The sequence below is a fragment of the Lissotriton vulgaris genome, chromosome 11 (genome assembly GCF_964263255.1).
Source record: "Lissotriton vulgaris chromosome 11, aLisVul1.2, whole genome shotgun sequence".
In the NCBI taxonomy this organism is placed as follows: domain Eukaryota; kingdom Metazoa; phylum Chordata; class Amphibia; order Caudata; family Salamandridae; genus Lissotriton; species Lissotriton vulgaris.
In genome coordinates, this window is record NC_141699.1 from 553,081,185 (window position 1) to 553,104,295 (window position 23,111).

General features: G+C 46.5%; 1 protein-coding gene across 2 annotated transcripts in view; it reads left to right on the top strand.

Annotated features, from left to right (window-relative positions):
- The first annotated feature begins 3,779 nt into the window (after positions 1–3,779).
- Positions 3,780–23,111, top strand: part of BIN3 (bridging integrator 3) — a 188,610-nt gene continuing 169,278 nt past the window's right edge. Inside the window, exon 1 of one of the 2 annotated variants that reach the window (XM_086943619.1) lies at positions 3,780–3,913. In XM_086943619.1, the coding sequence (XP_086799745.1) occupies positions 3,906–3,913 (8 nt within the window). In that variant the 5' untranslated portion in view covers positions 3,780–3,905. The remainder of the gene's footprint in view (positions 3,914–23,111) is intronic. The other variant, XR_015300927.1, reaches the window with a different exon arrangement.

The following is a 23,111-nucleotide window of genomic DNA, read 5'->3' on the forward strand; positions in this document are numbered from 1 at the left end:
TTGAAATAAAATGTCTTAAACACAGAATCTGAGGACCAGTCAGCAGCTTTCATAATGTCACATAAAGAGACCCCCAATGAAAAAGCCTTAGAGGCCATGGCTCCCCGAGCCGAGTGAGCACCAAAAACAGAAACATCAATGCCCGCTTCCCCCATAAGCCATCTCACCCAACGGGCCAAAGTGGCTGGAGCAACGGGGCGAAAGGGTTTTTGCAAGGCAATCAACAATTGACCCTGCATATCAGATCGATGAAGAGAAGTACTCACCTCATAATCTTTAAGGCATTGAACCACACAAAGGTTAGGTCGAGCCGGAAAAGAAGGGTAGGAAATGAACTCCGTGTTAGTTTTAGTGCGCCGGGAAAGGCGAAAGGAAACACCCTCAGGCGTGAAACTACGACCCGCTAGATCTAGAGCGCGGACGTCTGAAATGCGTTTGCAGGAAAGCAAACACAGTAACATAGTGAGCTTGGCCGAAAGTTGCTTACGAGTCAATAAGGAATTAACCGGCCAAGCTTCCAGAAAACGTAAGACCACAGAAACGTCCCATAGGGAAACATATCTAGGCCTAGGAGGAGTAGCCATACGAATACCTTTCAGAATCTTGGCTACGAGAGGATGTTCCCCAACTGGCTTGCCATCAACAGGAAGATGACCCGCCGAAATGGCGGAACGGAAATTGTTGACTGTGCAATAAGCCAAACCCGAAGAGGTGGACAGAGAGGACAAAAAATTGCATATCAAAGAGATATCAGCCGATGTGGGATTGCGCGCCAATTGGCTAGAAAATGGCGAATCCTGCCCCCCAGAACAACACTGCATGCAGGAAGAAGCCTCACCTGAAGTGGCGGAATCTTGATGTCCGCCGGAGTAGCCACCTGAACCTCCTTTCTTGAACTGCCCACGTCCTTTCCTGGAAGGGTAGAAGTTAGACCGCTGGGCATAACTGGAATCCTGCTGGCCTCCCTTATGGGACTGGTACCCACGTTGATTGGGTTGGTATTGACCACGGCCGGACGAGCGTCCCCTGTTTCGTCCGGCCTTGCTGAAAACCGGACGCATGGCCCGTTTTAAGGTGGCCTGTGCCTTATCAATACTACTAAAAGTACTGACAAAATGGGTGAGCTCCTTCAAGAAGGGTTGACCAAAAAGAAGACCTTGAGCAGCAGCCCCTGCCTCCGAAGAAGAAAGTTCAGACAATTTCGGGTCCAGTTTCAGCAGAATAGAACGCCGACGTTCACATGAGAGGGCACAGTTGGCGTTCCCTAAAAGGCAGACGGCCCGCTGTGCCCACTGAATGAGCTCGTCAGGATCAACAGTGGAAGACGCTTCCTTGGCACGGAAGCCCAGATCCAACATTTTAGTGAGAGGACCTAGCAGGTCCAAAACTTTATCCTGACAAGCCCGCCAGGAATGGTCCAGACCTTTTTTGGGGTCCTTTGAAAATTTTGTCATGTACGTTAGTATGGTAGGGTCGACCTCCGGCGTGTCCGCCAGGTTATCCGCCAAATCTGGCCGCGGACACTCTGAGCGAAGACGCGCCCGCACATCCTTATCAAAAGGATGCCTGATATACTGCTGAACATACTCAGCCACAGCCGGGGAGGGAAGCCAGGCGGAAGAATTCGGGTGCACAATATCCTCAGGCTTAAAAGTTAAAACAGGAGGCCGAGAGGAGGCGTCCACAAAATGTTCCTTACATTTACGTTTTTTGGGGGGAGGAGGCAAAACCTCCGACGAGGAGGAGGAAGCATCATGGTCGTCGCTCTCCACCAGTACAGGGACAGCCTTGGACTCAGAGGACAATGACCGAGCCAACTTCCGAAAGTCCGAAGAATGGGGATTACCAGGAGATGAGGACTTCTTGGAAGGAAGCCAACCTTGCTGTTGCGCATATTGCGTCAAATGGCGCTTCAGGGGTGTAATGGCGCGAGCCATTGCCCTATTCATAGAGAGTTGAACCCCTTTGTCCAGTGCCTCAACCAGGTCCTGCTCAAAAAAGTCAGACCCCTCCTCCTCATAGTCACCTTCCTCCTAAAAATAATAGGAGCCACTCATGATACACTGGAAGTGTGTGAAATTAGCCCACCAGGTGACAAGGAATCTGGTATGTCAGTGACACAGTCTGAGGGAGTGAAAAACCTCACAGTCAGCAAGTTAAAGCAGAAAAACTGCGTAGAAGACAAGATATAGAGCGTGGAGGGAGGCTTGCCGACCAAAAAAAAAAAAATAACCACTCTAGGCAAAGCCTATGCGAATTATCAACCGGGACCTTTTGCCAAGCTCCGGTGTCTAACGGGACTAGCTGACAGGCAGTGGGCGTGTACGTCAACAGACGCGTTCAAGAGCCGGCGCTGTGTTGACAGGAAACACAGCTGCGCGAGGAAAAGCCCTTCGGGACAAAGGTCGCGCATGCGCAGACACTCGGCTCGCCCGACAGCCAAGGAGCCTGCTCGCGCTGAACGTGCGCGAGGCAGGACAGTCCCCAACTCCCTCCACCAAAACGGGACAAACGGCAGCAAGTGCCCGACCCAGGGAGGTGACACACGCTCCCACCGACGCGCCGGCCGAGTTACAATCGAACGACCAAAACGGCAGCAAGAGCGCGAGATAAGCGCCAAGCAGCAGCACACAGCGCGCACAAAGCGGTATGAAATTAAACATACAATACAAGTTAAAGAGCAATAGAATAACAAGTTTGCACTTAACTGGCTGCGGAGCAGCAAAGAAAGACGAAGTGGTTACCTCTGAGACTGTTTATATACTATTGGTGTACTCTATGGTTGCCCTGGGTTCATGGGTGACGTAGTTCTGTTTTTTCTTTACTGTAATGTGATTGGCTGCTATGTGTCAGTAAAGAAATGAGACTAAGCATAATCGGAGCCTCCTGTCCTGAAATAGAATTATCCGTCAAGCGGGGAGCACCTGTTTACTTAAGGACTTAATAAATGTTCTTGGAACCCTCTATGTGCGGTGATTTATTACTACAGTGTGCTTAGCATAGCGTGCCGCCCTACTGGTACTTTGCTGCTTCTGTCATTGCATCCAGATATATATAATACAAGTGACATTACACCAACAACAAGCCAGACCTATTGGCTTTGACAATGGTTGTTAGTTGCATAAGCTAAACAGGCTTCAACTATGGCTTCATTGTATAGAATAAGGAAAATGCTTCAGTTCTGAAATGCTGAAACTGAAAGAACTATAATGAGTCTCTTTGAAGTTACATCAAATGAAGTGAAGAGATGCACTGCTGCAGAGTTAAGATTTTTTTTCATCCTGACTTTGAGGGCAAAAATGGAGAGCCGGACAGGGACCCGTGTCTATCCAGGACAGCGAACATATTAAACAGTGCACACGCTGGTTACTAGCAGACTGCATGAGTGTTCTATAGCGTCCTCCAAGTAACAGTCATCGGCATGTTCTGAATACGAGGTTTTTATTTGAAATAAGGTTGAACGTTTTTTAACATAATGAATATATTGATTCTGAAAGGAAAAGCGAGGCACGCCTTAAATTTCAATTGAGTTCTACTGGGAAAAAAAACACGCTAGTTATAACTTTCCATGAGAAACAAGGAATGGCAGATTAACATCTTTACAGACAGCAATAGCGGTGTAAGATTGCTGGTACCAGTAGATACTGGAGAGCTTTACGAGTAACCCGGGCCCACTGGTGTAAAATACATTAATGTTTCTTAGCTGCTCTATTTACACACCACCTCCTCCTTCGCACCGTGTGGCCAGGTTTCCATAGAGACGGTTCACGAACTCCTCCCTTACTGATGTGGGATGCCATCTGCGTGTCACGTCACTTCCGGTGTGGGCGGCACAACAAGTAGAGAAATTGTTGTATACAACTCAGGAAGAGTCGAAGGCGGAAGTGCAGGGGCTCCGGATCGACATGAGCTGGTGAGGAGGGAGAACCGCCCCCCTGGGGAAGACTCGCGATCACTGGGAGGGTTTGGTGTAGTTTAATGACAGCCTCCAGTTATCAGCTATAGAAATACATCCTAATGACCACTCCATTTTCTGTTACACGGCCTCCTCTGGCGATAGGCTCCCACTGACTTCCTATAGGTTCCCACTGACTTCATATCAGTCGTAAGTCACAGTTATCCTCAGTACTACCCTACCCTCGAGTCACCAACCCCACGACCTAGAACCTGACAGCCATTTACCCTAGGTTACTCGTGCCCCTAACACCCTCCCACCACCTGTGATTAGCCACCCTGATTACCCATTGATCACCCATTGATCACTATACCCTGCCCACTTCCTGGTCAGCAGTACCCGACCCTCGATTCACCACCCCACGGCACAGTACATAACAGCCTTTCGTTTTTGTGATCCTGAATGTATCTGTAACTTGTTGATATGTAAATTCCACCAGGAGTACCTATAAGACTCTCTCCTTATTTAACTGTCTTCTTTCTATTGTAAAGCGCTCTAACACCTCTCGATAAAGTTCGCGCTTTATACAAATGCATAAAATAAAAATAAATAACAGCCATTTAATCCCGATAACTAGTGACCCCCCCCCCCCCCCCCCCCCAGTCTTCATTCACCCCTACGAGCAGAGGCATAGCTTGGCCAATAAGATTGGGGGTGCAAGCTTCAGGTTTCTCAACAATCAAGCTGAGGGAGACTTAAATAAAAGTTGAGGGAAGCTGGTTAATGGCATTTCAGGCAAAAAAAAATCCAACTAATCCGCATTTTGTAAGACTTTCAAAACAGAGACTGAGCAAGTGTTTGTCAGTGTGGGCATGAAAAAATCCCAGGTGACTTCCGATAGACCCTTCTCCATACCCGACTGGAAGCACCTGCACCCAACTATTTACAACAAAATACATTTTTAAGCGGGTGTAACACCCCCATAAATCTACGCCTCTGCCCAGAGGGTACAAACGTAAGAGGTCGTAGGTCTGGGATGAAGTAGAGCAGTGAAGTCGGGTAAATGTTGCGCCAAACTGTGGTACTTTGGGCCTTATTTATGAAGGCCTTGCGCCGCCGGTGCGTCACTTTTAAAATGGGAAAAAGTGACGCACCGGTGGCGCAAGACCTTCATAAATAAGGCCCCTGGTATTGAAGCAGACTATATTTGTTGTATACAACTGCACGAAAGTGGCAAAAGGAAACCTGCGTTCTGCGCTCATCAGTATCTGTGAAAAGCACTTTTATGTCATTTACTTTTATGTGATGAGTTGGCATATTGGTACAAACCAATATGTTTTCTTCCTTGACAGTGTATGGACCCGAACTGCAGGGACATAGTTTTTAGCAAAAATACAAATTTTCATAAAGTTTGAAGATGGGGTTAAAACCTAGAATATATCCATCTCCTGATTCCAAAGTATGTAAAGTAGACCTTTTCTCTTTCCCAAATGAACCACCCTAAGTATTACTAGTGCACAGAGATTTTAACGTTTATTTAGCGCTTACTACTCCATGTGGGTTGCTGAAGTCTTTGCCTACTTTGGTAGTATGCAGTACTGTTTCAGGAGTGTGATTGAAAGGACAAAGTATTTGTGTTGATTCTATGTGGAATTGTTTCAGTGTCACTCGTGATGACCCACGAGGTACAATTATGGCTTAGCAGTGTGATGAGAAGTGTGAGATAGGAGCATTGGTTATGGGTTTCAGTAAATTTGCAGCTTTGAAGAGCTCTGCAGGCCCCCTTACGGTATTTCTTATGATCTTAGGACACTTTTCTTGTTACTGCACTGAGTTGTCCATTCTGAATGTTTAGTTTAAAGTTTATGGTCCTGAGCAGGCATAGATTTGTGGGGAGAGCTACTGGGAGGAACTTTTAATCATCTTATATATGATTTTCATTGTGAGATGTCAAGAGACATCATAGTATGTTGCTAGTTGGGACCCAGAGTGGCAGACTAAATTTGAGACCTCCATGGGCCAGCAGTATGGGGCCGATCTCTTCAGTTCTTCCATACCTGTGTAGTGTGTTAGATCTTGTCATTGGTGTTCTCGTGCTGATGATTGTTCTTATCTCATGTGCACATGCCTGTGCATGTGCATAGAATGTATTATTGTATTCTTTTAATTGTGGAGTCGCTCTCAGAAGCCAGGTGTCCGTTGTGCTTGGTCAGTTGCTACTTGGACTCCTGGCTGATGAGGCGCTCCTCCTGTGATCGGAAACCTTATCCAATAAACCTCATTTGGAATTACTTACCTTTTCTGGATCTTTATTCAAGACCTTTGGTCTTCTACATATTGGCGACGATCGGGATTTGTTTCCATCACCGACCCACGCAAAAGGATTTTGACATATTCGTGTCAAATTTGAACTTTGGAGAACGATCCTTTGATGACTCTTATTCAATACTGGTTTATTTAGTCATCTCAAGCGGATCGTCGGATTATTTGCGACACGTTTACTGGTGAGAGGAGGAGCGGATTCAAATTTTTTGTTTTTTTTTCACCGACACTTTTCCCGGATTTAAGTGTCGTCGGTGTTTCTGGAGACCATATACTTCTCAAAAGACGTTTGGGGATTTATACTGCCATCGGATTTATTTCAAGACTTGAAAATAAACTTGCCTCGCTTTTCTTTTTGAATTACGCGCTTACCGGTCTCTTGGAACTCCGGCAGCGCGTCTTGGAACCTTCGGAACCTTTGGAACTCTGCATACGAGTGGAATTCTGGGATTCCACGCTTACGACGCTACGCTCTGACGTCACGTCGCACGTTGGACGCTACACAAGGCGGCCATCTTGGTTAAGGGTGAAGGTTCGCGCTCGGCGATTCACTTGTCTCACCGGCAGTTCAAACGGCAGGCAGTTTAAGCGGCAAACAGTGCATCACAGCTTCTAGCGATAAGCTGTACAAGCGGCAGGCTGTTCTAGTGACAAGCTGTTCAAGTGGCAGGCAGTTTAAGCGACAGGCAGTTTAAACGTCGGACTGTTCAAGGCACAGTCAGCAACACTTCAAGCTTTATCCCTGCGTGTGTACCGGCGATTCACACGCCTGACTACTAATTGTTACAGTAACTATATTTGGTGCCATTTAACCAAAACGTTTTCTTTCTGCAAATTGTGTTTTTCAGGTTTTATTGTTTTCTCTATGTTATAAGTTTTGCATATTGACTTCCTTGTTTATATTTGTAATATGGCTTCTGTTAGGGAGGTCACTCAACCCCCTCCTTTCCTGGAAAAACCTGGAAAACCTACGTTATTATGGTCAGAGTGGTTTGGCCTGTTTGAGAATCACATTTTGGCAATTGATGCTTCTGACTATGCTCCTCCTAGGAAATTTGCTCTTCTTTTTGGCAGTCTTGGGTTGGCTGCACAACGCATTTTTAAGAGCCTTGTTCCTATTCCCCCTCCAGCTGCTGCTGGTTCAGGTGATAACGAATGGAATATTTATGTAGAGGCCATTGCCAGATTAAAGAAGCAATTTGAGGAATCTCCTAATATCATGCTGGAGAGGCACAACTTCTATAAAAGAAAGCAAAAGGAGGATGAAAAAATTGACGAATATATTTCAGCATTGAGGGTGTTAGCTATCACCTGTGATTTTGGTCCTTTGCTGGACAATTATATTCGTGATCAATTTGTGTTCAATTGTTCTTCTACCAAGGTGAAAGAAAGAATTCTTAGTTGTAAGAATCCTTCATTGTCCGAAGTTATTGATCTTAGCCTTAGTATTGAAAGATCCGTAACTTCTACTAAAGCCATGGCTCTAGATACTGTCACTAAGGTCAACTTCATTTCAGATGATATGTCTGACGACGGCCTATATGCCATCTCTAGTAAGGAAACTAAGGAAAAGTGGCAGAGTAAATCTAGTGGTAATACTAATAAACAAAATTTTTGTTTTAGGTGCGGGTCCAAATTCCACATTGGGAATTTCAAAGGGTGTCCCGCCATGAACAAACGGTGTGTTGGGTGTAAAAAAGTTGGGCACTTCCAAAAGGTTTGCAGATTCCAAAAGAAATCTGTCAAGGTCAATTATGTAGATATGGATGAATGTAATGACACCTTTGATAATCATATGTTAATGGTGGAGTGTGATGATTCTGAACCTATTAAGGGACCTTTGTGTGAAGCCATAATTGACAACATTAAATTGCAAGTAATGGCGGATTCTGGAGCTCCCATTACTATACTCAGAGACTCTACATTTTTTGATAAATGGGGAAAGGATGTGAAATTAAGTCAGTCTGATGTTAATTCAAAAGCTTTCGGCGAGAAAGATATTGACATGTTAGGCTTTTTCTTAACAAGTGTGGAGGTCCTGGGTAGGTCCATTATTACTAAAGTCTATGTGGCAATTAAAGGAAAAGATATCGTAGGTTGGAAAGACCTAGCTAAAATGGGTCTATACCTTGTACCAGGGGATGAAAATCCAATTAAAGTACGTGACTTTCCTATCTGTTTTATTGAGGACACAAAAATTAACAGAGCTGATTTGCTAAGTGAGTTTAAAAATGTATTTAGTAATAAAATTGGACTGGTGAGTGGCGCAGAGCACAAGATTAGGCTCATCCCTGGGGCATCTCCTGTTTTTCACAAGGTCCGCCCCGTTCCCCTTAGTGTCAGGGCGGAACTTAAAAAGATGCTTGAGGACCTGGTTAAAGACAAGATCATAGAACCTTCTGAATCCTCTCAATGGGTTGCGCCCATCGTCGTAGCACGCAAGAAAAATAACGAGATTAGGCTATGTGCGGATCTCAGGGGTCTCAATAAAAACATTAAAATTGACTGTCATCCTCTCCCTAAAATTCAAGAACTGTTGGCAAACCTGGGCGGTGCCAGATGGTTTTCTTTGTTGGACTTAAAGTCCGCTTACCATCAGATCCCCTTGTCTAAGGATTCGCAGGAGTTAACAACCTTTGTGACACCATTTGGAGCTTTCAAGTTTTTGAGGCTCCCATTCGGGTTAGCTTCAGCAGCTAGCGTTTTTCAAAGGTTAATGGACTCTTTGTTTGGGGATCTGGTGGGGGTCCAGGCATACTTGGATGACATTTTGATTTTTACAAAAACGATGGAGGAACATAATGCTCTTCTTAAAAAGGTTTTGTCCATTCTAGGCAGTAGAGGTATGACGGTCAGGGAGGACAAGTGCAAGTTTGGAGTGTCTGAGTTAGAGTATTTGGGTCATTCAATTTCGAATTCTGGCATTAGACCGAAATTTTCTGTAGTTAGGGCTTTAACAGAAGCTAAACCTCCTAGCGATAAAGATGCCCTACGTTCGTTTCTAGGCCTAGCTGAGTACTACGCCAGATTTGTTGAAGGGTACGCTCAAGTGGTGGAACCAATGAGATTACTCCTTAAGAAAGGTCAAAAGTTTATTTGGTCAAAAGATTTGGATGACACTTTCACTAAGGTCAAGGATTTAATTGTCTCGGCACGCTCCCTTCAGGCGTTTAGGGATGATGCCATGTGCATTATTGCAGTGGATGCGAGCATGAAAGGTCTTGGAGCGGTGCTTTGCCAGCAGGTGGAGGGCAAGGAACACACGGTAGCTTTTGCCTCTAGATCTTTGAAGGAGTTCGAAAAGCACTACAGCACAATTGAAAGGGAGGCGTTAGCCTGTGTGTGGGCGGCCCAGAAGTTTAAAATGTACATCTGGGGTCGCAAATTCGTTATTTTGTCTGATCACAAACCTCTTTCATTTATTTTTAGCAAGGTTTCAGGTACCAATAGTCTTTCCCCTAGGCTGTCTAGATTGGTTTCTAAACTGCAGGAATTCAATTTCGAGTTAAGACACATCTCTGGGGGTAAAAACTTCAGGGCAGATTGCTTGTCCAGAATGTTGATGGACAGAGATGATGAGGATGATCTAGTTGAGGAAGATGTGGAGTGTGTCTCTATGGTCGATGCTATTGAGGAGTGGAATTCAGTCCTTACGGAAAAGGATTGGTTAGAGGCTAGTGAGATGGATGGTGTTTTATCTCAGGCTTTGGAGTTTTCAGCCAAGACTTGGCCAGACGTTAGGAATCTCTCTGGGGATTTAAAGAATTTTGCCCAGGTGGCAGAGGAACTCTCTGTCAAAGATGGAGTTTTGTTAAGGGGTGATAAGTTTGTTCCGCCCAGTGGTTTAAGGAACACTATTATCAAGTTAGCCCACGAAGGTCACCTTGGTGTGACCAAGACTTGTATGAGAATCAAAACCCATTATTGGTGGCCGGGTATTGACGCACAGGTATGGTCTACTGTGGACAGTTGCGAAGAATGTTTGTTGTCTGATAAACATTGGAAGACTCATCAGTCCCCTTTACAGCCTTCTCAATTGCCAGGGATGGCCTGGGAGAAAGTCGCTTTGGATTTCTCCGGCCCATATAAAGTTCTTCCGGAAGGGAAGAGGTACCTTATCTTAGCCATTGATTACTTTTCTAAATGGATGTATTATAGGTTTGTTGAGGCGCCGGATTCAAATAATACCATTGCTTTTCTGGAAAGATTGTTCTTGTTAGAAGGAGCCCCTCGAACCTTAGTAACTGACAATGGAACCCATTTTGTCTCTGACAAGATGTGTAAATTTTTGAAAACACATGACGTGAAACAATTGAAGGTGGCACTTTATTCGCCCTCATCTAATGGTCTAGTTGAGCGTGGGAATAAAGTTTTGAAAGAGGGAATCCAGACAGCCATAGCATCTGGGGTGGATGTTTTCAAATTTTTAGAGAAGAAAATTTGGAATTATAATGTCTCACCTCATTGTACTACTCAAATGTCCCCTTTTCAATTGTTGCGGGGAAGGGATTTCCATTCTCCTTTGTTTCCTGCTTGGTTGAGGAAAGTGGAGGGTTTGCAATTTTCTCCTGTTAGGGATATTGTTGACTCCTCAGTCAAACAGAAGCAGGCAGTAATGAAGGAAAATTATGACAAGTCAAAATGTGTAAAGGACATTCAAATGTTGGTGGGGGATTGGGTTATGATCAAAAAGCCCTATAAAGTCGCAAAGGGTTTGTCTATGTTCTCAAGTCCTGTACAAATCCTTAAAGTCAGTAAAAATGCAGTTTTTTTGGGGGACAAAGGTTGGTGGAACGTGAGACAGTTAGCAAGGTTGACTGCAGATCAAGCTGCCCTCATTTCTAGGAGGAAAAATTTATCCGCTCAGGAGGGTTGTGATTGGTCTCATTGGCTTCAGCCAAAAATATTTCAAGCTAACGTAAATTTACCTTCTGCGACACCTGTTCTTTCTAACAATGCTTCCCCTGCTGTTGTTTCCCCTACAGTCCCATCTTGCAGTCGCAGTGGTCGTATTAGAAGACCTCCTGCAAGATACAACGAGTTTATTTCTTTTTAATTGTTTTATTAATTCTCTTTTCTGCATTTGCATAAGGGGTAGGTGATGTAGTGTGTTAGATCTTGTCATTGGTGTTCTCGTGCTGATGATTGTTCTTATCTCATGTGCACATGCCTGTGCATGTGCATAGAATGTATTATTGTATTCTTTTAATTGTGGAGTCGCTCTCAGAAGCCAGGTGTCCGTTGTGCTTGGTCAGTTGCTACTTGGACTCCTGGCTGATGAGGCGCTCCTCCTGTGATCGGAAACCTTATCCAATAAACCTCATTTGGAATTACTTACCTTTTCTGGACCTTTATTCAAGACCTTTGGTCTTCTACAACCTGGCATTTACATTCACCTGCTCAGCTGGTGTTTGGTCATTTATTGCTGTGGACTGGTACAGTTCTGGGTTATCAACATAAACCTTATGGGTTCTGTGAGTGTAATAGGGTCAAGCAGAATTAAGACAATTATCATGCAGCCTGTTTTGAACTACTTTGTTCGTACCATCCCTTGATTTTTATTTTCCCCTTGGTGAGTGACTTTGTTTGTTCAATTGTTTGGGTTAAAGTCTCTCAGTGCGTTGTTTTTAGATAAGTTTAATTAAGTTGTGTGATTTAGGTGTGGTGGTTAGATTTGTCCTTTGTGTGGTGTTGGTTATTAGATAATGGGGGGGGGGGGATCATTGTGTCGTGCGGAGCAGGCAGTGGGTCAATGTGGTTACTGCTGGATAGATAGTGATCTAGGGTGGTTTTTTTCCTTGTGTAATTGGAGGTGGGTTGACCCTAGACTGATTTTCTCATTAGTTGATGTATGTGTAATTTAGCCAAGTGGCTAGTAGTTGTTTAGTGGTTAGGTGTGAATATGCAGTCTGTTTCAACTACAGGCGGCTACCCGACTGCTGGGTGTTATGTATTAGTGAAGGCCAGAGAGGTTCTGTTTGAATTTTCTTAATAATTTACAGGATAGGGCAGAACATCCAAATTATTTGAAAATAGAAAATGATGTGCAAGTTTGGCTGTTCCATATATTCGGACTGTAGATTGTACACAAAGGCGCAATTATTATTCATGGTTCTATCACATGGGTACGAGTTGATGTAGTTAACTTAAAAATAAGCAGGTTTTCTCTTCTGATGGGCAAATGCTCCTGAATGCTTTGAAATGTGGCTGATAGTGAATTGCAGAGCACAGGGGCTTGCACTGAGAAAGTGGTGCCTTCTAGGGATTTCTTAAAGTTAGATGGTAGGATGGACCTTGGTGCAAGCATGTAGTGCAATGCCCTATTTTGTTTGTATTGCTTGAATTCACATTTTAAGTATACTAATCCTTTTCCTTAGGAGCCTCCATTGATGAGACAGAGTGCCTTGAGCATTGCTTTAACTGCTGGTAGGCAGTGCAGTGATTGCAGGGCTGGAATCATGCGTTCTTTTCAGTGGAGGTGGGGAAGGAGTATTGGGGAATGAGTCTCGTGGCAGCGTTTTTGATTAGCTGTATTTTGTATATGAGGAAACTGAGAGCACTAAAGGCTGTTGCCATAATCCAGCTTGGAGATCAGGAGTATAAGAGTAGTCTATCGCAGTTGCTATCCAAGGTTTAGGATGATGTATCTGTGTTTTCATTGTGCTTAAGTGGTTACTTCAGTGTATTTATAGCGCAAAGGCACTCGCCAAATATTGATTGGTAGAGATCGTCTGGACCACCCATTTTTAGAATGCTTTGCATAGGTGTAACAAGTGAGGTTAATGTATAAGTTGGAAAACTTTTGAATTTACAGAATTTGAGCTACCAAAGGTCAAGCTGTTATGTTTTTTATTTGGAATCACTCACTTTTAATATTAAAATCCTGTAAATTGTGGCAGTCCCACAATGGTGAATCTGCAACGTTTCTGCAAAAGGTTATTTATATTACATCAGCACATTTGGTGGTATTGTTTATATCCTTGATATGTGAACAATATATATTAACTGATAGGCATTTTAAAGGAAACAGTTTAGTGACACTGCTCTGCTTGCATTTAGTAAAGGAAAGCATCTATTGTCTGGTGATCCCTTTCCAATCCCCCCACCTGTTCCCTAGGCTAACCTGAAGGTTTTCTACTCGATCAATCAATCGGTGTTTGTTAAGTGTAAGCACTCCACCGAAAGGGGCTCAAGGCGCGGGGGGGGGGGGGGGGGGGGGGGTTGTGCAGCTCCTGGACCTTTACCGTCATTTGTCCACTCATCTTGGGGCCCGCTTGAGAACTTTCATGGAAACCCTGCTGTCAAGGGAAAGGTTTCATCATTTACAGTCTTGAGTCCGCACAGGTCTGTGAATCTGTGGCTACAGAAGGGGTCTACCTGAGGGGAAGTGAGGGCGGGACAGACATTTTAGTAAGGACAAGGCTGTGGGAGGAGAAGAGAGCACATAGCGGCTGTGTCCCACTTAACTAGTGGATGCTCCAATGCCCGAGAGCCCACTGTGCTTAGCCACCCCCTGATCTTTGGTGCTCAGCTTCTCCATACTTCCCATTGGAACAGCTGCCCCTGGTTTCCCCAAGGAGCAGCTACCCCTTTGAACACCACTGATTGACCTGTCACTTCTCAACACCCTAATTGGTCAGATTCTGCCATCCGATAACACGACAACTGAGCCAGAATAATCAGCCACAGTTTCTCCGCCATTGATCAGCCAGAGGCACCCATGCATCCCCTATCACTGATAGCTCTTCTCCACTGATCAGTTCCGTGCTTCCAAGTGATCGGCCACCTCCTACCCCACGAAGTAGTCAGTTAATATTACCTCACTGTAGTTATCATTTTCTAAAGACAGTGGTCCCTAGGCAAACGTTAATAAGAACAAGAATTGAATATAGACCCGGTCAGTGCTATATTTGGAAAACTGTCCAGCTGGACAGGTATTTAATGTTCAATAAGTTGCTCATACAAGAATTACACAAAGAAAAATATAAGTGTGGCACAAGCCTGTATCCAACTTTAACAAGGAAGACATACAATAAGAAACAGAAAAAGGCTCGGGCAAAACAAAATGTAAGAGACACGTTATAGATATAGCAAACAAATCATAAAAGGAACACCTTTACACATAAATAATAAATTACGAGAGTGTAAAAGGTGTGCAACAAGTCGACGGCGTTTTGATCCTTACAGAACATACTAGGAACATCATCAGGTCATTAGAAATGAAATGCCTCTATACATATGCCTATAATAAAAGGTGTTATGTCCTGCGTGGGACCAGAGTGAAGTTCCAGACAAGGCAGGGATTCTCGAAGGAGCATCCGTGTGTGCAGCCTCCTCTGTGCACGGTTGCAGGGTGAGCGACCAAGATGGGATCGAAGAGGGAACCTGGAAGGTAACCGGACGACTTAATATCGGTGCTGAGAAGTAGTGGAACAAGCATTTACAATGCAATGGTTTTGCCTTTGTTAAAGTTAGAGCTATTGGCATTGCTCTTGACATTATTTTTATTTGTTTTTTTTTTAACATAAATAAATGGCATTGTCATTTACAATAGCAAATTCAACCACTCATCTAAACACCCAGCCACTGATCCACCCGCTCATCTATCTACGCATGCACTTGCCAATCTCTTCATTCACCCACCCAGCTGCCCACTTGTCCATTCTGGTACCCACTCATCTATCAAAGCAGGCGCCCGCCGACCTCATCATACATCCGCTCCCTCGTCCCTCCCTCGAGCTGCCCACCTACTCATCCATCCACTCATCCTTCCACCTATTCATCCATCCGCTCACACATCCATCCGCCCACTCATCAATCTGCTCATCCTTCCACCCGCTCATCCATCCTCTCACTCATCCGCCTGCTCATCCTTTTACCTACTCATCCACCAACTCATCCTTCCACCTACTCATCCACCCACTCATCCTTCCACCTACTCATCCATCCATCCGCCCACTCATCCATCCGCCCACTCATCCATCCGCCCACTCATCCATCCGCCCACTCATCCATCCGCCCACTCATCCATCTCATCCATCCGCCCACTCATCCATCCGCCCACTCATCCATCCGCCCACTCATCCATCCGCCCACTCATCCTTCCACCCACTCATCCTTCCACCCACTCATCCTTCCACCCACTCATCCTTCCACCCACTCATCCTTCCACCCACTCATCCTTCCACCCACTCATCCTTCCACCCACTCATCCTTCCACCCACTCATCCTTCCACCCACTCATCCTTTCACCCACTCATCCATCCGTTCATCCTTCCACCTACTCATCCTTCCACCCACTCATCCATCCGTTCATCCTTCCACCCACTTATTCATCCGCTTATCCTCCCACCCGCTTATTCATCCGCTCATCCTCCCACCCACTCACCCATCCTTCCCGCCACTCATCTATCAAATCATGCGCCGTTCATCCATCCATTCATCAGCTCACGTGTCCATCCCTCCATCCTTCCGCTGCCTGCCTGTGGGAAGAGTCCAAGCCCGCACGCATGTCCCCCTCCCCGTTCCATTGAGTGGGGGATTCAAATTTTCTGACACTCTTGCCGTTATAAAACTTTTAAATAAATTATATGACAAAAAGTGAGAGGCGTCCAAGGGGTAAGGGAGAGGAATGCGATTTGGTAGGAGTACTAGGAAAGAGAACACAATATTTTGAAAATAAAAAAAACATTTTTGAAGACTTTCAAAAGTGGAGTGCCTATGCGTTTTTGTCTGTGGGTATGTAGAAATTCCTGCTGAAATCCAACTGGCATCTCATTCTCAACCTACCCGACTGAAAGCACCCCTACCATTCTATTAGGAGATACATATATTAGGGAGGGTGTAACCCCCCGCTTGTACATGCCTAAGGCCGCCCCTGAGCACACACACACAGGCGTCCCACTAATGTCCTCGACGCGCAATGCCTGACCCTACTCCATATCATGCATTGTCTGGACAGGAGCCCATGGGATGCCACACATGAGCGCTCCCACAATCACAAATGAAAGATGTCAGGTTGGCGACCGCCCACTCCCTCCTGCAGGCCTCACTCCGGCCAGCAGCACAGTGGTGTGTCACCTGACTCTACAGCACACTGCACGGTGTCTTATGCCCTCAGTTCAGTGCCAAGAATGGTGAACACAGGCGCACATTAAAGGTGTCATGTCTACCGCCCACCACAGCACCCGTGCCAGGCCTCCAACCACAGTGCACATCACACACAGCGTCTGCTAATGCAGAGGATAATAAACACACGGGCTGTCAGTGTCTTGCCTAGCACCCTCGTGACGCCACTGCACCCCTATGCGCACACGTCTCGGTACCACGCTGCAGCCGGCATCAGTGCCAATAAAGACCCTCGGCCGGATCCCCACCAAGTATGCAGGACAGTCAGCAGCCATCAAAGAAGCACAGATGCAGCTGCACACAGATGCACAGGCACACAACCTAAAACAGACACACGCCTCATGGATGGCATGTGAGACCCTCTTCCAATGCGAACTAACACCTGCTGTTGCAGTGCACTCATGTTCTTGGGCACAGATAGGTGCACACAAGAGCAGCGCGTGCCGAAGATGCAGTGTCAGCCCACCTCCCTGGCCTCCAGTGCAGCAGGTGGGGGGGATCTGTTGATGCACGCCGGTCAGAGATGCATCATTAAAGCAGGAGGGGGGGGGGGGGCGCGGGGGCTCGCGCAAGCTGCAGGAGGCGTCAGTTATACACAGCAACAAGTGTCTTCCACCAGGCGGGCAGAGCAGCATGAGCCCATGCAACCTTCAGCACCACTGCCCTGCTCTCTGCCCACCCATTCTCACTTGCCCACCCATTCTCACTTGCCCATAAATACGTCACAACATCACCTGCCCGTGCAAGCTCAGTGGTAACCATGATTTGCATAAACCTAAAACAGACACACGCCTCATGGATGGCATGTGAGACCCTCTTCCAATGCGAACTAACACCTGCTGTTGCAGTGCACTCATGTTCTTGGGCACAGATAGGTGCACACAAGAGCAGCGCGTGCCGAAGATGCAGTGTCAGCCCACCTCCCTGGCCTCCAGTGCAGCAGGTGGGGGGGATCTGTTGATGCACGCCGGTCAGAGATGCATCATTAAAGCAGGAGGGGGCGCGGGGGCTCGCGCAAGCTGCAGGAGGCGTCAGTTATACACAGCAACAAGTGTCTTCCACCAGGCGGGCAGAGCAGCATGAGCCCATGCAACCTTCAGCACCACTGCCCTGCTCTCTGCCCACCCATTCTCACTTGCCCACCCATTCTCACTTGCCCATAAATACGTCACAACATCACCTGCCCGTGCAAGCTCAGTGGTAACCATGATTTGCATTACTAACAAAGCACAACAGTCCTCTTAGGGTTCCTAGTGATTCACAATGGCCCTTCTGGTGGCCCACTTTATTGAAGGATCACACTTTATTCATTGTCCATTTCCATGTACTAGCCGATCTACCCTTCTACACCTACTAAAACTTGAACCCTGACTTCTTCTGCTTACACTCTGATTTTGTCTTTAACTAGCACATCACAGAACCACTCTAATGGCAACAGTACAAGCACACCATCCGGACTGTTTCCTCTCCTGAACCCTGCTGCCTATAAACAGACACCACAACATGAAAGTAGTTGATCTTACAACGTGTCACTTAACACCACATTTATACACTCTGGTGTGCACCCCATTCAAATGCGCAGGTTGTATACGACCATCTGGACATGCAAAAGCAAGTACAGCACATCCTAAATTTTGTACCCCACATGCACCAACCGAACTACGTCTCCTCCTTGTGACTGGTTTGCAAGACTCCTAGAGTGAGTCAATGCACACTCAGACACCAGATATGCGCAGTAATGCAAAGACAGCCCAGATATGTGCAGCAATGCAAACAGAAAGCCCAGATATGTGCTTATGCATACTCCACAGAGCCCCGATATGGGCTCACCTCCGAATGTGTGCAGCCATGAGAGCCCAAAAATTCCAAGCGGCCACACCAGTGGAAGATGTGGGTATAAATATCAGCAACATACATAGCTGTGGAGTTAAGAATAGTAAACCACAACTTAACTATACATCCTTACTGTAACAATTCGGTGTTAGTCAATATTATGGCCAGGATAGTATTTAATACACAATATTCTGGTAGAATACCACAGCAGGGACAGTGAAGAGGGCTAATGTAATTCCCAAGAAATATTACAGTAATGGACAGGAATCAAGAACATGCACTGCTTGTAGAGTCCGTTACCTACCACCCTGCTAAGCAGAAGAGTCCTGTTCAGACACTCCAAGAGGATGCCCGTGAATTTGTTTTCTCCAAAAAACAAACAGATTACTGTTTCTTAGAAGTAACCAAAAATGCATCCATCCACGTACACTTTCACTGGCGTACCCCTATATCGATCTAAAACATGCACGTACATACATCAACACGTTAATGTACAGACATCGGTAAATCTCCTTATCTACACGGACTATACACCAGAACAGTACACTACTCACGCACTTTAACTACCTCATGGTTTTGGCAGCAGGGGTGGGAACTGTTCTAGACGATTGGGGGGCCACGCATGGCACACTGTTACATGCCTTGAACTAGGGTTGGATGTGGGTTATTGGTGGAGAGATCGGACCATGATGACGAACGATTCGAAAATTAATCCAAAATGTTGATGTATTATTTATGCACTGTACTGTAACCCTGCGGATTCCGATCCCGGTGCCGCCGGGGTCAGGTCTGCGTGAGGACATGACGAGTGAAGGTAGGAGACAGGGGGAGAGAGGTTGGGGCAGGAAGGCAGGGGAAGAGAGGAGGGAAAAAAAAAACCAAACAAATCGACTCACCTGCACCTTGCGACGGCGGCACTTCTCCGGTCTCCCTCTTCGGCATGGGAGACCGGCAACGTCGACAATCTCTCTGGCACTTCTCCGGTCTCCCTCTTCGGCATGGGAGACCGGCAACGTCCTCCGCATCTCCCGGGGTTCCCTCCAGGCCACGGGAGCCCCGCGGGCGCCGCCATACTGCTTGCCGTCTTCCTCTCCTTCTTCCCCCGGGCTGCGGGGGGCGGGCACTTCCGGCCGGCCGCGCTAGGATTGGCCGGCCGGCCAGTCACGGGGCAGGAGAGACGCAGAAGTGCCGGCAATGCCGGACCAGACTCGGGGGCGTTCCCGGCGTCGCGTGACGTCGGCAAAAGCCAAAGAATGTCGGGAACGCCCCCGTGTCTGGTCCGGCATTGACGGACAGGACCCTCGTCCAATGGCAAGGCTCCATTTACGGAGCCAGCCAATGAATGACGAGGGCCGAGCCAAAGCACACTACAATTCTCATCAGGTTTTCGCCTGCGCGAAAAAGCTGCGCAGAAAGCGCAGCTTTCGCCAGGCAAAACCTAAAAAGGATGGCCGGAATCATGGGGCTGATTCCAGGAGTTATTGGGGTAAAGCAGGGTTGAATCATGATGGATTTAGGCACTGCATGTGCAGTGGGAAGATCGTAAGAAGCCGCGTTTGTGATCTCCGTGGTCCTGGTTGTACGTCTTCGGTGTGTGAATTTCTACGTCCGCTTCCTCTGGGGGCATGAAACTTCCTCTCGGCCGTGGACTTCCGCTCTGTACTGTAAAGATAGAAACACCGTCGACTTGTTGCACACCTTATACACTCTTGTAATTCATTATTTATTTTTAAAGGTGTTCCTTTTATGATTTTTTGGCTATATCTATACCCTGTCTCTTACAAACTTCCTTTTGCCTGAGCCTTTTTCTGTTTCCTATTGTACGTCTTCCTTGTTAAAGCTGGATGCAGGCTTGTGTCCTACTTACATTTTTCTTTGTGTAATTCTTGTATGAGCAACTTATTGAACATATTTTACATCCTTCACATTTTCCTGAAGAGCAGCAATCTGTGTGTTAAAGCTCAGACTAACTTGTGTAGGAAGGTAGAAAGTCTCAAAGATATACCCAGGTGGATTGCGATTCAGTCCTCCAAATTGATCATCTTGGGGTGACCAGCGAAGGTTACAGCGTAATAGCTAGTTGGGCTTTGAGCTAAGTTAAAAATTCTCCTCTTGGCCAGCATTGTTTGGCAGACTTTTCTATAGAATGCTTTCTTTCTTAGTCTTGTCGAGTTGCTGAATGCTAGTTACAGTGTTTGGGGTAGAACACTTGCTCATAGAGCCATTCTGAGGTAGTTCCAACTCAGGTCTATTTATCTTTGCTTCAGACAGTTCTCGCTCCCGTGCGGGGTGCCTCAGGGCTCTGCCCTCAGCCCCACGTTGTTCAATTTGTATGTCTCCCCTCTGGCCAAGATCATCAGACAATGTGGGTTCTCAGTGGTCTCCTACGCTGATGACACCCAATTGGGGCGTCAGTTTCCAGCAATATGGAAGTAACAGCAGATCGTTTCAATCTTTGTATGTCTCGGGTACATCAATGGATGAGTCTGAACTGCCTGAAACTTAATGGCGGGAAGACAGAGGTCCTCTTATTGGGCTCTGACACTTCTTTCTGGACACCCAGATGGTGGCCTACGTGCCTAGGTGACACCTCCACACCAGTAAATATGGCCAAAAATGTAGGCAGTGTCTTCGATGACAAACTGACCTTCAAATATCAGATCACCTTCCTATTTTCCTCCACTTTTTTTTTCATCCTGAAGATGATTAGAAAAATCCGCCCCTTCATTTCACCGGAGTCAGTAAAAATTCTGGTGACAGCACTGGCATTGTCCAAACTGGACTATGGAAATGCGCTTTATGTAGGGATTCAAAATCTATGACTGCTTCAGAATGCAGCAGCCAGATTGCTGATGGATATTCCAAAATTCCAGCCAGTCTCACAGAAATTGAAGAGCCTTCATTGGCTCCTGGTGGAGAAGAGAATTATATTTAAAGCACAATGGTTAGCTTTTAAGGCACTCCATGGGGCAGGCCCTGAATTCTTGAAAATGCAATTGAAATGGTATACACCAACCAGAAATTTGAGGTCTGCTCATTGCAAACTCCTTCAATTGCCCAGAATTAAAAGAGTTTGTTGGGGTGGAAGAAGTTTTATTTCAGGAACTGTTAAAACCTGGAACGTGCTTCCCGGTGAGATGAAGAATTGTCCAACTATCCTGGCCTTCAGAAAAGCTTTAAAAACCTGGCTGTTTGTAAATTAAGTTCAGTTTTGGATTGCGTGACAACCTTCTTTTTCCATCTGGCTCAAGCACCTAGATGCCGTTTGGCATTTGTGTGCTATATCAATGTTTAAATCAAATCATGGATGTTTATCCTGTATGCTGTCTTATTTACAAGCGGTAATGAGATGGTGTTTAACCACATCGATGCTAGCGTTATTTTCCTCCCTTGCTGATCATTTGATTTTCCCATTGTTCATGACGAGCTCAGCTCGTCATGAGTGTATGGTGGTGTACACCATGACGAGCTGAGCTCGTCATGAGTGTCCAAGGAGTTAACAGAGCAGCAGGCTGCAAGGAGAGGTAGGTTTCCTGGGGTATGTATGTATGTATGTATTATTGAATTTGTGTAGTGCTTCCTAACCCTATGTGGGGTGCCAACGCGTTTTCCACAGGGTTAGCATGCTACACCATGTTGGCGTGAGGTTGAAGGTATGTTGTCTATGTGGGAAGTGTTTCCATGTCATATATGATGACCACCTAGATGTAGTTGAGTTGTGAGGCACCCGGCTTGGTAGTGTGATGAATGAGGAAGTATGAAAAAAACACACATATTTTGTAAGTTTGTGGTATTATTGCCGCTCCGATTGCCTCCGTGGATCCCTTTATTGGTTGGTCTTTTTTAGGTCTCGCCTGAGCCAATGCACTTGCGCATTGCTCCGGCAAGATTAAAGTAAGCGGAAAAGAACAGTCTACCAAAACGGCTGTGGATCGCATACAGTTCATGTGATTTATGCGCGTGCACACATAATGCCAGCCACATAACACACCACCAATTGTCTGTGCCTCGGCATCAGACTTCAAAGGCTGCCGCTCCCCTGCCCCCCCCGCCTGAACATCGCACACCACCATTTGTTTGTGCCTCGGCATCAGACTTCAAAGGCTGCCGCTCCCCGACCCACCCCCCGCCACAGCAATGCCGAGAGCTTGTTTCTGGACGAAAGTGAAAGCCTACCATGCTTGTTTACAGTAGCCTTGCTCCTCAAATGCTGTTGCTGTGTTGCCATCTCTCTAAGGACACTCGGCTTGAAAACACTCGACTTGCTAGCTGCAATGCTACATCCACTATGCTTTGCCTTTAGACACGTTGATGCTTCGCAGACTGTGCTGACTCTGCCCCTCCTGATTCTGAAACTGACCAATGCAGTCACCACGCAGTCTCTTCCCTCTGTCTTATGATGTCTGCCCTGCTACCATTTACTTCGGACCCTCACATCCTCACACACCTTCACACCCATCACCCTCACCCCCGTCACCCTCACCCTCCCTCACCCTCCTTCACCCCTTCACCCTCACACACCCTCACTCACCCTCACAACCTCACACCTCTCACCCCTCACCCTCACAACCCTCTCACCCTTACTCACCCTCACCCCCACACACCCCCACACACCCCATCACACCACATCACTCAGGAACACCACCACATCACTCAGGAACACCACCACATCACTCAGGAACACCACCACATCACTCAGGAACACCACCACATCACTCAGGAATACCACCACATCACTCAGGGACACCACCACATCACTCGGGGACACCACCACATCACTCGGGGACACCACCACATCACTCGGGGACACCACCACATCACTCGGGGACACCACCACATCACTCGGGGACACCACCACATCACTCGGGGACACCACCACACCACTCGGGGACACCACCACATCACTCGGGGACACCACCACATCACTCAGGGG